We start from the raw sequence: 14,899 nt of genomic DNA on the forward strand, positions 1-14,899 counted from the left end.
TAATCTTTAAATCTAGTGCCTATTGTCTTAAGTGTCCATGAATGTAGTTGCCATAACAGCTAAACAAGAAGAAATCTCTACCCACATAGATAGAACTAAACACACACAGAACTCTACAGATTAACCTCCCTACACTGAATTTAATCTAGAAACAATGAAGCAACTACACTCATGCAAAGAGCAAGTACCATACTGCTCATGACCAGTGCAGCTTAAAAACAGTGTTACCTTTTACTACCTAAAATATAGAGCATAGAATACAAACTGTAACTCCAGGATAACAACAAACTTACTCAAAAACCACACTGCAATCCCTCCTAAAGGAGGTCAAAAGACATATTTTCTGTTACAGTATCAGATTCAAAAATACAGGCCTACTAATAGAAATGAAGATGACCAGCTTCAATCTAATGAGAATCCTTGAGGTTAGTACATCCCAAAGAAAAGGAGACCTGATTGTACAACTGCTTCTCTTTTCACATGTAAAAAAAAATATCCTTCTCGCCCTGGCCCCAACTGTGTTCCATAAAGGTAAGGCAAAAAGTCAGCTTCTCTTTTCTACCATCCTCTGAGCTCCCAGACTATCTCACTTCTTTCTACATCATCGGGCTATACCAACCAAAGGGTGGAAGATTGGCATAGCATCCTGAGCACTACACAACCAGAGCGTTTAAATCCATTATAGCCGAGACAGTGGCTTCCAGCCATTAATGCCACTTCCTTTGCCTCAGAGCTGCGGTCAGAGGAACAGTTTTAGTTTGACAGTTTCAGTTAGAAGCTTCTAAATAGCAGCTTTCTGTCATTTAGGCTGACAATGTCTTTTTCATTAGGTGCTAACTGTTGCCAATTTCATTGTTAGGCATCTAATTCTCACCACTCAGTCTGGGTAATACAGGTGCCTCCAGCCTTGTTCCTGGACTCAAACTTTCCGTTTTGTACATATGACTCTGGTATGCACCACAGTTTCCAAATCACTCTGGGGCTGGTCTGTATTGGCCTACTTTATGGAAGAGAATTGGAGATGTCACCACAGCTAGGAAGGACTCACAGCAAGTATATAAAGCCACCAAGGGTTACAGAATGAGGAATTCCCAGAAATATCAGAAGCAACCTAAACTGCAATATGCATATGTGCCCCTGGCTTGGAAGTCTGGAAGGACATATAGGACAGATCTGAACTCCATGAGATTTTTTTTCCTCAAAACTCTCCTACAGCACATCAACAGTGAGGTATGCCTCTTCCTGGCTTGTCAAGTTATAGATATTTGGTCTGTCATACACATTTAGGAAGCTGCTTTGGAATGAGATGAGTTCTCTTGAGTTCTAATTCAGAAAGTACTCAGAAAACCAAACCAAACAAGCAAGCAAACAAAACCAAAACACTTTACATCTATCACTAATGTCATTATTGCCTGACAGATCTGTATCCTAAACAAAATCAGTCACTGAGCAAGGAGTTCTTAAACTTGAACATGGAAAGCAGAAGACAATTCTAATGAGATGGACCTGAAACAGATCCTTTTGGTATACTTAGCTGGTTGGCAGAGATGAAAGAAAAGGAAGCCTACAGGAAAAACAAACAAACAAACAAACAAACAAACAAAAAATAAAAACCAACAAAAAAACCCCACACAACAGAATTTTTGTTAAAGAGAAGGGAAAAAAAAATCAGACCAAAAGCAAATACAGTTAAATTGCAGTGCACAAAACTAAGCTCACAATTGGTAAGCAATCTGTAGTGATAAGACTAGGTTAACCATGTTCCTGCAAACATCGCTAGATTCCTCAGGAAGTTTCAAAGGACATTTAGTAAATAAGACACTGAATTTTAAAGGCACAAATTTCTTGCTACAGAACCAGTAATGTGTCAAAATTAAATAATTAGCATAATTACTTTCACAGTCTTTTTAATAACCCAGTACTAGCAACACTTGTTTTGGAGAACTGTTTTAAGCACTGTGAGGACAGAACAAGATTAAAAATGCAAAAAAACCCCAACAAAACAAACAAACAAAACCTTCAGAATTAAACCTACATTGTTGAAATACATCACCTATGTGAAGAGAGGATCACACCAAGTGAACTTTTTTCGTAATACATCTGGTTTTTAAGTTGATATTTAGTTTGGAAAATGGCTTCTACGTGCTGCAACATATACATCTCAAGATGTCATGTAACAATGAAATACTGCAAAAATTGAACACTGCAAGTTCCTGGAGTGTAAGATAAAGCCAGAAACATAGGCACATGAAATCGTGATTCTGTGTACCAGAAAATAGAAAGTAATGCTAGGAGTCACAATACTGACTGAATCGCTGTATTCATGGGTCCAAAAGGAAACCAGAAACAGTTCCATACACAAAGGAAGACAAAATTCCTGAAGTTAAATGAACCATTTTTCACATCTCCAGAAGGACAAAGCTAAATGTAGTGATACTGGTGGCTCTTCAACATGTTCAACATCGAGGTGCTGGAGCATGTCCAAAGAAGAGCAATGAAGCTGGTGAAGGGTCTGGAGAACAAGTCCTACGGGGAGCAGCTGAGGGAACTGGGGTTGTTTAGCCTGGAGAAAAGGAGTCTGAGGGCAGACCTTACTGCTCTCTACAACTACCTGAAAGGACATTGTAACGAGGTGGGTGTCAGTCTCTTCTCCAGAGTAATATGATGAGAAGAAATGACCTCAAGTTGTGCCAGGGAAGGTTTAGATTGGATATTAGAAGAAAATTTCTTCAAGGGTTGTCAAGCACTGGTACAGGCTGCTCAGGAAAGTGGTTGAGTCACCATTCCTGGAGGTTTTTAAAAGTCATGTAGAGGTGGTGCTTGGGGACATGGTTTAGTGGTGGACTTGGCAGTGCTAGGTTAACAATTGACTCGATCTTAAAGGTCTTTTCCAACCTAAACGATTCTATGATTCTACGTTGGAATAGGCACATAGTATCCTCGAAAACACGTATTTATTTGGAATGGCTAAGTCATTACTTATATGATCCATGCTTTCCACTACAAACAACAACTAATTGCAACAGTACTTAACAGCCTACAAAAATGTCAGAGTTCTTAAAAGTTGTTTTGGTGTTTACAGACATGCTCTTTTCTCAGGAAATTATTCAAGTTACTAAGTACATGTAGGAAGAGTTATTTTAGACACTGAAGTATCTGAGGCATCCCCACAGGCTGCCAGATGTCCTACAGGACACACATTTTCTGGAGCTGCACCTTGAGGTCATGCATGATAGCCTAAGTATCACAAACTGGGTATTCAGGTGTATTAATTGCAAGTGAATTTAAAGTTCCTCCACAAATGAAGGTATTGAATATATTTTTTAATCATATCAAAATAGAAGAAATAAGCTCAAAGAAACTTAAGCTCAAGTGCTGCAGTTGCTAAAAATTCAGTATTTGCAGCTCAAAGATGCCTGCTTACTTCTATAGCAAAAGTACATTACTGAGTTCTATAAAGTCAAGCCAAAAGGCATTTTCCTACAAGAGAAAAAGGAGTTAAGAAAAAAAGAAAATTTCAAATTTATGCAAAAATTTTGCCAAAGAATAACATCCATGATCAAATGCAAACAAAGGAGGGGAGGACAAAGCATTGTTTTTCCTCTTCACCTACCTGAGCACAGACCAAACCTTTCCTTTTTTTAGCTGAGCTAACAGTTCTATTTACATATTTATACTGAATTGAAATGGCCTAATATTTTTTCTAAGGTTTCCAAACTGAATCCTGATAAAGTACTTAAGAAATGTGTGCAATACTTAAACAAAACAAAAATGGGGTCATATATGAGCATGTACCATAAAGTTTGCAAAAAATATTCTGTAGGTCCAATAGATGCTCAAACGCTTTAGCCCTTTTTAGGAACTGTTTAATCCCTGCCTCTTTCCATGTGCAAAAAATTATATCAGTCTTCCACACCCATATAGAAAAATAAATAATATGAATTTTGGATCTGTTTTTGTTCCTACTACCATCAGCAGAATCTTGACCATTTATTTGACTGAGCAAAAATAGCCTGGCCTTATTACTCTGGAGTCCCAGACTACGGGATCAGGTTGCTGAATACATGGACTAATCCAATTAGTCAGTAAAAGGACTGAATGACTTGTCAGAATCTCATCATGATCTACTCTCACCAAATGAAAGCACCTTAAAATGGGGCAGATGCAAGGCTGTGAGTAAAATTAAAACCACATTTATACTGCAATATATAATGTATAGTGACTCATTCTCATCTATTTCCTGATCCCTCAAATCTAGTCTTTAAACACAATAAAATGATATGATTATGTTTCCAGGTGTTCATTTAAAATGGCTTCAATAGTTTAAACCTATGTATGAATCTGGCCAATTAATATTTGTTGATTGAGGAATTATTTATATTAACATAACTGAATTTTCCTAACACTGTATTTTTTTTTCCCTCTATGCTTTACCATAAAAACAGCAAAGGGCAAGAAATTGTCTTCCTGCTCCCAAAAACCTAGAAGTTACTTTTCCCCCTTTCTGCATCAGGACAAAGTTATGATTACTGAGATCTTTTTCAGAAAAAATTAATAAAGACAGGAAAAATTAAGAAGAGTGACAGACAGAGAGGGAAACTGATGTCAAAACAAAATGGCCCAGCAGTAAGGGCATTTACCTGGGAAGTGAAAGAGTCCCCTGCCTGACATGAACAACATATGAAATAACTGGATTAAATCCTGGATGATTCTCCTAACCACTCACTGTAATTTCAGCATAGATCAATCCTGCTTCTGCTGTAAGGAACATTGCTGTAGTTTATGTAAGTATGAGCTTGGTATGCACTAGCCATGCAAATTATTTACCCTGTTTTCCAAATACTACACGTGGAATAAACTCCCTGATGTCAGTACGTCTGCACAAGGTACAATCACACAGGAAAGTTTTGCTGCTTGCAAGATCCCACATTTATACAAACACCCTCTGAGACTGCACTATTAAAGTGTTATGGAATTTGCTACATTCACATGAGGGAAAAACAGAGGAAAAAAAAAACCAGCATTTTGGCCTGGAAGACATTTTGTCAAAACCAACTCATAACTAGTATCAGGGAGAACATTTTGAGCAAGCTAACCCTCAACATCCTCAATTTCAAAGATTTACGAGATTATTGAACAAATTACTCTGACTTGCTCAGAGCTATACAATCTATTTCATTAGCATACATTTGCAGACATTCTGAGATAGTTCACACATATACAGGGTGAATGCAATACATTCAAATATTTTAGATCCACACTACATGCGATGATAAACCCCATTAGCCTTTTCATTTTATGGATATAGACCAGAGTCCTGCAACTACCAAATACATTCATAAAAGGCAGAAAACCAAAGAAAAATACAAATCCTTCCTCCAGGCTGCAGAGCAGTTGCAAAACCGTTCTGTTCAGCTCTCTAGCCCTGTTGCTGACATGAGGTCTGAAAGCAGTCTTCTCTGTATAGATGATGAGAAAATCTCCACATTACCTGACAGACTGCTGTTTAAATTATCTGTCATACCGAGCGCTTTGAAAGAATCTGTTGCTTGCAGTTTTCAAAGTGTGTAAAACAAAATCAGTTCACACCATTTACAATAAGCAAAGGCATCTTTTCCACCCCAAGTCACGTTTTTAAACTTTTAAACACATTTACACTGAGAATAAATTACAGTGGTATGACAGCCTTAACCACAGCAGCCTGAAAAATCGCAGCATCAATTCAATGCAATATTAACTACCCGAAATTGAAATTAAACTGAATAGGTGGGATAGCATAGCAAGCACGTGTTCATATATCTATTTTGAACATTTCATGTAATCAGCCACTGTCCCTTATTAAGCTTTGAAATTCTTCTACCAGTTGTATGAGTATGACTTTATGAGTCAGGGCCAATATGAATATTTTACAGAATTCTGTCCTAGCCTGTAACCTTGTTCATGGGAAGAATCATTTGGAAAAAAATATGTCCATTTTAAAGCACCAATGGCAAAGTACTCTTTCTTTTTAAAAGTGAAATGCAAGCACATTTACCTTCTGTAGTTAAGTAATGAAGATTTCATTTTCATGTGCAATAAAGCCCCGTAAGTCACTCATGGACTAGCTGAAGTGATTGGTAATTCAGTTACAGACCCAGCACTCCAAGCATACAAAGCAATCACACACTGATTTAAGTTAATGAATACAGATCTGAATATCCTTCCTCTGATATCAAATAGAATAGTAGATTAGAGTTGAAATGAGACATTTCTTGTGCTTGATTCCGTCACCTTTAGTTGAACTGCATGTAACACTTCAACCCTCAGAAAAATCCTACTAATTTCTCCAAGTCAGGTTTTGGAGCAGGTGGTGAGAGACAGTAGTAGCTGGAGCTGAACCACACCTCACTGCAGAATCATAATGAGTACCTTTTTCTTGTAACTTTTTTTTTTTTTTTTTTACACTCTCATAAAGCAACTAGCCATAGGTAAATGCATTAAGTATCTGTATATTAGATCAGATTCAAGGCAAAAATGTTAATTCTCTATATTAATTTCCCAAATGGGAACTTCAGGAGGAAAAAGGTAATCTCCCCATTAACTGCCCGATTTGAGAACCCTTCTTAAAACAATTAAAAAAAGAAAAAAAACCCCAAAGATCTGTTACGGAATAATTGTTAAACAAGGGGGCACAGCAGTGTTGCATTGGAAAGTAAAAAATGTTCTATAGTGGGCCCAGATACAGATAGATAAGGAAAAGTAAATAGTATTTCAAAAGACAGGTATACCACTCTAACTGCACACAAATAAATGCAATAGCACTATGTTAAGCACAATTATTGATTTTAGAAGGTCCAATATGAATTCGTTCAACAGGTGGCTATTTAAAACCTGCTTTTACTCCTTACTGTTGATCTGTTTTACAATATGCGTTCACTATGTTTGTCTGATGCTTTTATTCACTCCTTATTGTTTATACATACAGAATTCATTACTGGAAGGACTTACTCATCTAAATCAAAGCCCTTTTCCAGTTTTAACAAAGTTACATCTAATATGTACTTGTAGTCAATGCAGATTTCTTTTATGAAGTTATTAAAGGAAAACATTAAGGTTTCAAGACAAAATAAATAATGATGCTCCATGAACCTACATATTTTGTATAAAAACATGCAGACTTTTGCCCTGTGTCTTTTCAGAAATCTGTATGGCAAAATGAATTAATCCCTTGTCCACAGTCTTCTAAAAGCAGATGCCACTGTATTCATGTTCAGATAAACGCAATGATCAGTTACAAAACAATGGAAAAATCTTGTTCATTCCAGAAATGAAAGTTCCAGGTAATTGTCATATAAGAAGCCCATTCACATATATAGAGAGTTTGATATATACAACTAAATTTTTTACCTATTCAGGTATCTTTTCAATGTTATTTTCAATCTGACCTGACATTCCTTGGCTTCAGTTGCAGTGACGTTGGTTCCAGAACGTGGGCATGAACCTTCAATATAAAAAAAATCAGTAATTCATGCACCCAACTCACAAGGGTGAGAACACTGACTTAAAGTGATAAATCAGCTTACTAGCAAGAGCTCTGAGATAATCCTCTTCAGAAAATGGATTGCAGGGTTTAACCAATGTCCTCCTTCTTATTTATATGACATACAAATTAACTATTGTTCGCTAAATAAGTACATATGTAAGTAATTTATATATACACGTGTGTGTATAAACACATACATATATACACACATTTATGTTTACTGTGGGTTATTTCCTCTTTTTAGTTTCCTAAAAATTAGTCCTACCAGCACATATTAGAGAATTATTAACTTAAAATTATATTTTCCTTGAGCAAATATTTTTTTACAATTTAATCATGTTTTCGCAGAAGATGCCTGATAAATGAATTATGCTGATTATCTTAATTTTCAACATAATGTTAATAGAATAGTCTTTACCTGTTTAATGCAGTTTCAAACTAATAACATGTTTCCAGTTATTACATACTTTTACAGTAATTGTCAACTGTTCAAAAAGAATTATTTATCTGTTAAGCATGCCTTGACTCTCTATTTTAATCATGAGAAGCTTGATAAAAGAAGTAACAAAATTGGCAGTAACAGTATCACTTAATGCAGTGCCCCTTGGTTTAGGGTGTGTAACACACACTGGATAGTACAGTAAATCTTATGTATGCAAGGAGTTAAGTACATCCCCAGCTATGTGCAGTCAATAGTGCTATCAAAGTCGGAGTAAATTAAAGCTTTCATTAGCATAAATAGAAAAAAGTTACTACATTTTCATATATGAAATATAAATAAAAGCATATATAAACATATTGCTATATTGAAGAGATTGACTGATAGTACTGGTTGATTTAAGAGCTTGTTTGGTATATTTAAGGCTTGATTGAACAGCTACAAACTGCTATTAAATATAACTCACTTTAAGGTTTATAAGAGTAAAATATATATTCATACTATATTCAAAATTGCATGGTAAATTTTTATTTCCAATATATGGATAAAATTAATGCAATAATCACATAATAAAAACCTGAAAAGTCAAGTAGCCAAGCAAAAACGGCCGTATTTGTATCTGCTTACATTCTGGATCACGGCTGTGTGAAAACGCTCTGTGAGCCAGGAGCAAAGATGCACAGCAGGGACAGCACTGTCACACAATAAATACCCCAGGTTTCTTTATGAATAACTCTCAGGAGTGGAAGAATGTTTAAAGTTTGCTACAGAGCTTGATTTTGAGGGGAGAAATGTTTTGAGAGCAGCAAAAGCACAGAGTTCCTATTGTAGGCTACATCCTGGTTTTATTGTATCATTTTACCACAGAAAGCCATCTGATCTTGTCCATTTTAGTTACAAGGGGGTACAGAACCTATTTCACATCTGCTCACTGAGCCTGAGAGATGTTTTATAGTGAAAAGGAAATGAGAAGGACCAGGACTACGAATGAACTGAAACATAAGTACTTAATAAATTTCTCCTTTCCTTTACAATCAGTTCTAATAATTTATTGTGAAATATATTTAGGCTTGGTCCACAGTAATTTTAATTCAAATAAACACATCTAACTTTCTCTCATCTTTACCACTACAGGACACATTTTTTTGATTATTCTTTCATCATTTTGCCAGCAGTATGCTGAATGCTATTTCTTTAAGAATGCAATCGATAGCATTATATTCCAAAATGGCTGGGAAAACCTTTGCCATGACTCCCAAGTTGCCATATGCTAGATATTCATAGTTTTTCAAAGCTGCTGGTGGAAGATATAATGAAAGGATCTAAGGTTTATGCATGAATCAGCATCCCCTTGTCATAATGTCATGGTGCAGTGATCCCTGCAGGGCTGTAAGACTTGATTTAAAACAGAGAAGCTCAACACTGGCTCTTGAGCCAGCAGGATTAAACATCCAAGATCATGCATATATTACCTCTGTGCTGAAACTACTATATGAAAAACTTGTTACAGTTATGGAGGTTTTATAGTGCTCTATAGGAAATGTCTCTTTAGGTGACTCCAATATCCTTTCAGTGCAAAAATATGTGAGTACATAATACAACTATTTCTGTTTGGATTGGTAGACTTAAGAGGAAAGGGTTTCATCTTCATCATTTTCTTGTTTTGACAGAATTAACAATTTTTTAAAAATCTGATGTCGCTGATGGTCAGCACTTCTCCCGTTAGACTAGACTCAATTACACTGTGCTGAAGGACAGTAAAGTCCAGTGGTTTGGACACCTTCCAGTTCTGCCCTATGAACTACCTGCAGTGCTGTACCTTTGACCCAACTGTTAAAAGCCAAAGAGGTTCTGATAGAGTGAACCGCTTTGTTAACATCTGTCTTTACCACCTAGAACGTAATCACCAAGAATTCTCAAAAGAGGGCTAAGCCTAGCCCATTTCTCTTGGAGGATGTAACAACAGCCATGGCAGTGAACATTTCTCTTAATTGTGCTGTCAGTCTGAAGAAAGACTGCACCATCTCTCAATCAAAACCATTAAACCTCCTAGTGACACCAATTTGATTTGTGAGGTGTCAGACTGTAATTAGACTCCAACAGCTACCCCTGACCTGTCAACACAGCTTTGCACAAGACCTGCAACAGTCCAACAACCTAAAGTGACCATTTGTGATGAATATATTACGTGAGGTAAGGCCACCTACTCAGAGAGTGTACACTCCTCCTCTGCTACACATATCTTCTGGTCACCTTTAAACGACTGAGTAGTCTTACGGGTTCAAACATCCCTGAGGGGTACATGACCACTGCCTCCTCTTTTCTGGAAGTTTAGGAACCTAATTTAAAAGTGGTACCAGCAATATGAACTCGTTCATCTAAAAACTGTTTGCTCCATCAATGACCTCTGAGGGAGTGCTGACAGCAAGTTTGAAGATTCCTTTAGATAGTTTTACAGTCGGGTTTTTGTTTGTTTGTGGTCAAAGCGGGTGGGAATACATGCCCCAGCATCCCTTTGGTCACTGAGCGGCGGGAGGGAGGCCGGTGCTGCTCCCGCGGGGCGGCGCGCGGAGCCCCGGGCGGCTGCCGGATGCCACCTGCCGGCTCCCGGGGCGGGAGCGCGGCCGGGGCCGGGGCCGGGGCCGCCTGCACACCGCCACTCCCACACCATCGCCCCGAGCTTCTGCAGCCCCAGACTGGGCTGCTTTGGGGGTTTTAAACCAAAAGCCGAAATATTTCGGTTGTCGATTTTAGAAAATTTGTTATTCATCGGGCAGAAAAAGGTCGTTACTTCTATTATGGTATAAGCCCGCCACTACATTTCTGTGGAGGAAAATCACTTTGCTGGAGTGAGATGCCTGGGTAAACCCTGAAGCATTTTCAGTTTCATATTATCCTACATTTCTGTGACCTTCTTTTACACTTGCTTCGTTTAACTGTTGACAGTGCTGGTTTTGGACATAGGTTCTTTTTACACTACTCTGGGGAAAAAAAAAACCAACAACCAACTTGCAGATTTTTCAATATACTCATTCTTATTTGAAATAAAGAGGACAAAAAAAAAAAAAAAAAAGATCCTCCTTAACCATTTGTGCATGCAGTGCTCTGCAATCAACTGCTAAATTTTGCTTTTATACTGCAAATATTCGTCTTCAGAATTCCTTTTTCTCCAGTCAAACCTTTCTTGGAGAGTAATCAAGGAGATACTACACATTTTTTAGCATACGCTTCACGAGTCAATTAAACCCGGTTGACAAGATAACTTGACTAAACCATCAGTGGTGACTGAGGTGATGAAAACGCATTAGGTGCTTTTCAAAAAACAGGTGCTTTGAAAACAGAAGTCTTGGACAAGGTTCAGACAAAGGGAAACCCAAAACGTGGATAGCATCTCCCTTCTGCTGGAAGTCTCAAAGTCCATCACTGTAGTCTACAGCTTACATGTGTCATCTGATCATAAGAGTTCTCCAAGGATGACAGCTCAGCTCAAGAACAAAGCTGATGGATGCACACAAACACTGATAAAAAAGCTTTATGGGGTTGGAGAAAAATATATATGCTTTACTTTCTCGAAGACCAGGTGGCTATACTTGTATCTAGTACTAGTAGGAAAAAAAAAAAAAAATCTGGCATTTTACACAAATTATGTTCAGGATTTCATTGACTTCACAGAATTGAGAAACACAGCAAGACCTGCCACGTTTCTGCAGAATGACATCTCGACCGCTACACAACCCCTTGCTTCACTGCCAGTCCCGGTAACACATACTGCAAACACGATCCACGTGCAGTTCTGGTGGCTGCAAACCCTCGTGACTGAAGAGAGCAAGAACTCCCCGAGCAGCTTGTGAAGATTAGCACAGCAGCCTTACTGTGGCCGATTACGTGCTCTGACCTTTTCCTGACTTCAGCTATGCATGCTATACCCTCCGATCCTCATACGTGCCACTGAAAGCTCCTTGGCTTGAGCTCTTGCACCACCTCTCCCAGCGGCTGTGCCGAGCCGCTCCTCTTCAGCACCACCGCACCTACCATAACGCAGCTAAATCGGAGAAGGAAAAAAACCACAAAGGGTCGCCAACGGAGGGAAATCGCTCTGGCTGACAGCTAACCTTCGGTTTCAGTGTCCCTTACGGTTCGTCCCCAGGAGGGACGGAGAATCGCCTCGGGGGAGCGCGGCGCTGGGCGGCCGACCAGCCGTGGCTCGGCGGGAGGGCCAGCAGCAGGGCGCAAGAGCGGGCTCCCTCCCCCTTGCTGGCCACGCCGCCGCGGGGGCCCCCCGTTTCGCTTGAAACGGGCACATCTGGCCGGGCAGCGGGGGCAGGCGGGCACCCCCGCCGCCCTTTGCCTCAGGCTCGCAGCCCCGCCGCCCCTCGCCGCGGCCGCCCCTCACCGCACGCCCGGCCGCGCACCGCCCCTCGCCCGGCCGGCCCTCACCGCACGCCCGGCCGCGCCCCACGGGGCCGACCCGCACCCCGCCCCGCCGGGGCAGACACTGGGCAGCGGCCTGGGGACGGCCACCGAGCGGCGGGCGGCCGCGAACATGACCGCGGGACGCCGGCCCAAGGGCTCCTCTCTTCGAGCCGGGACGCTGCAGCACCCCGCCCGCCCCATCGCCTCCCGGGGCAACGCGTGTGCTCCGCGCCCCGCCTGCCCCGCGCCTCGCCGGAGAGCGGGCAGAGCCCCGCCGGCCGCGAAAGCCGCGGGCTCCCGGCGATGCTGAGCGGGAGGCGGGAGGGCGGCGAGCGGACGGGCAGGCCCCGGGGCCTCCCCGGAGCCCGCCAGGCGGGGGGCTCCCGGGGCGGCGCGGTGGAGCCCGGAGAACCGCGCGGCGTAAAATGGCTGATCGCCCCCGCAGCCGCCCGCTCCGCGCCCCCTCGGCTGCTGCGGGGAGGGGGCCCGGCCCTGCCCACGCCAGTTAACGGGAAGGCTCCGCGGCCGCGACAGAACCCGCTGCCAGCCCGCGGGCGACGGGGCAGCGCTGCGGGCGGCCCCGCAGCCTTATGTAAGGCGTGGGGAGAGCCGCCGGGCGGGGGCGGCGGGAACCGCGCGAAACCTCCGCGAGGGCTGGGGAGGCGCACGGGGACCCCGCGCCCCGTTCCCCCGCTCGGTGGGGGGCGCAGCGCCTCCCCATCACCATCCCCACCCCCACACACACACCCCCCACACACCCGCACACCCCCACGCACACCCCCCGACACACCACACCCCCACACACACACCCCCCACGCACCCCCCGCCTCCCCCCGCCGCGCCGTGCGCAGGCGCCCCGCCCCCGCAGCAGCGGCTGGCGGAGCCCGTTACTCACAGGCGTTGGTGACGGCGAAGCTGTTGGCCACCTCCAGGTTGTCGATGTGGGGAGTCAGCCTGAACTCCGAGGTGGAAAACTGGACCATCCCCACCCGAAAGGCGCTGTACTCCTGATCGGCGCCCCTCGGGAACAGCCCCCCTGCCGGGAAACACACACAGCGCGCGCGTCAGGCGGGCGGGGATGGGGGGGGGCACGGGTCCCTTCCCGCCGCCGCCGGGGCTGGGCTGGGCGGGGGTGCCGGTAGGCTCCGCCGGCTCTGGGCACCGCTGCCGGGGGGATCCCGGCGGCGGGTCCGTCCCGCGCCCGGCCGCCGCGGCGGAGCCCGGGGGCGCGGCGGGCCGGGCGGTGCGGCTCGGGGGGGAAGGCGCGGGGGCCGGGGGAGGCGTCGGCCCCGGCTGCTGGAGGGGAGCTAGCGGGCGCCCTGGCGGGCAGCAGGGTGGGCTGGGGGCGCGGCGACACGACAGGAACGGCTGGGTGACACGGGCGGAGACGGGGGGAGCGGGAGACCCGCCGGGAGGAGCGCGGGGTCCGCCGGCACGCGGGCACCTACCGATCTGGATGCTGTTAGAGCTGACCCCCCAGAGCAGTCCCCACAACACCGGAGCCAGGAAGACAGAAATATGCATAATCTTTTGCATTTCCAGGAAAAGTAGAGCATCCACAAAGCCACGGAAACAGCCCTTTCTTCTTCCTCGTCCTCCTCCTCCTCCGCGGAGCGCGCTCGTCAGCAAATTAGATCCCCTGCGCGCCGGGCGAGCGGCCGGCGGGAGCAAGACAACCCCGGGAGGGAAGGAACGACAATAACGGCGCGGGAGAAGCCGTTGCCCACGCTGCCGCCGCGAGCCGCCGCCGCTCCGGTCCTCGTCCCGGCTCCGGAAATAAGCGGGGTGGGGGGGGGGGGTGGGGGGGTGGCCGCGTGCCGTTGGCGGCGGAGCCGCTGCGCTCCCGTTGCCTGAGCGCGCCCGCCGCCCGGCCCTGCCCTCGCACGCGCTCGCCCGCGCTCCCTCGCACCCGGCGAGGCGGCGGCGCGCCTGCGCGAGCGGCGAGGTCGGCGGGAGCGCGCCCCGCCCCGCCCCCTTCGCAGCCGCGCCCCGCCCCGCCCCCCGCGCGCGGTGAGGGCCGCCGCCGCCCTCCGCCTTCAGCACCGCGGACAGAGGCGCGGCGGCGGCCGCGGAGGGCGGCGGGCGGCGGGGGCCGGGCCCGTGCCCACGGCAGCCCCCCCCCAGCCCCCCAGGCCTGATCCCCACGCTGCCCCGGGGGAGGTGCTTTATTCTCCCCCCTCGCCCCCGCCTGGCCCCCCGAAAGAGCCGGGTGCCTAACGCCTCCCCGCGGCTGGCCGCGCTGGTCTGCGCGCACCGCGGCCGGCTGGCAGTGCCCCTCGCCATCGGGCTACTTTTAAACGGGTGAAAACCAGACACACGAGTCAATCACACGCCGATTTCTCTCTGTGACAGTGGGCGATGTCGGCTTAGACGGAAAACTGAAATGTAAAAAACCCCCCAAACCTTCCATTTTTTTAGAGTTGTTTTTTTTTGTTTCTTTCACTAGTCTTCACCAGGCTGACAGGTGGATGTAGCCACCTTCCGGGTATATCAGAAAAACATACTTTTAACTGCTGACCTAAACC

General features: G+C 45.0%; 1 protein-coding gene across 8 annotated transcripts in view; it reads right to left on the bottom strand.

Moving 5' to 3' along the window:
• The window catches only part of GRIA2 (glutamate ionotropic receptor AMPA type subunit 2), a 92,630-nt gene extending 78,327 nt beyond the window's left edge, over positions 1 to 14,303 (bottom strand). For 3 of the 8 annotated variants that reach the window (XR_012623130.1, XM_074822951.1, XM_074822950.1), the window contains exons 1-2: positions 13,823 to 14,302; positions 13,270 to 13,410 (exon numbers count right to left, since the gene is read on the bottom strand). Coding sequence is in view for 6 of the 8 variants with exons in the window: in XM_074822951.1 (XP_074679052.1) it covers positions 13,270 to 13,410; positions 13,823 to 13,910 (229 nt within the window). In the remaining 2 variants the exon portion in view is untranslated. Of the gene's footprint in view, positions 1 to 13,269; positions 13,411 to 13,822 lie in introns of all 8 variants that reach the window. The other 5 variants (XM_074822953.1, XM_074822952.1, XR_012623129.1 and 2 more) reach the window with 4 other exon arrangements.
• Positions 14,304 to 14,899: the final 596 nt, after the last annotated feature.

This window comes from Strix aluco, chromosome 4 (assembly GCF_031877795.1).
Source record: "Strix aluco isolate bStrAlu1 chromosome 4, bStrAlu1.hap1, whole genome shotgun sequence".
Classification (NCBI taxonomy): Eukaryota; Metazoa; Chordata; class Aves; order Strigiformes; family Strigidae; genus Strix; species Strix aluco.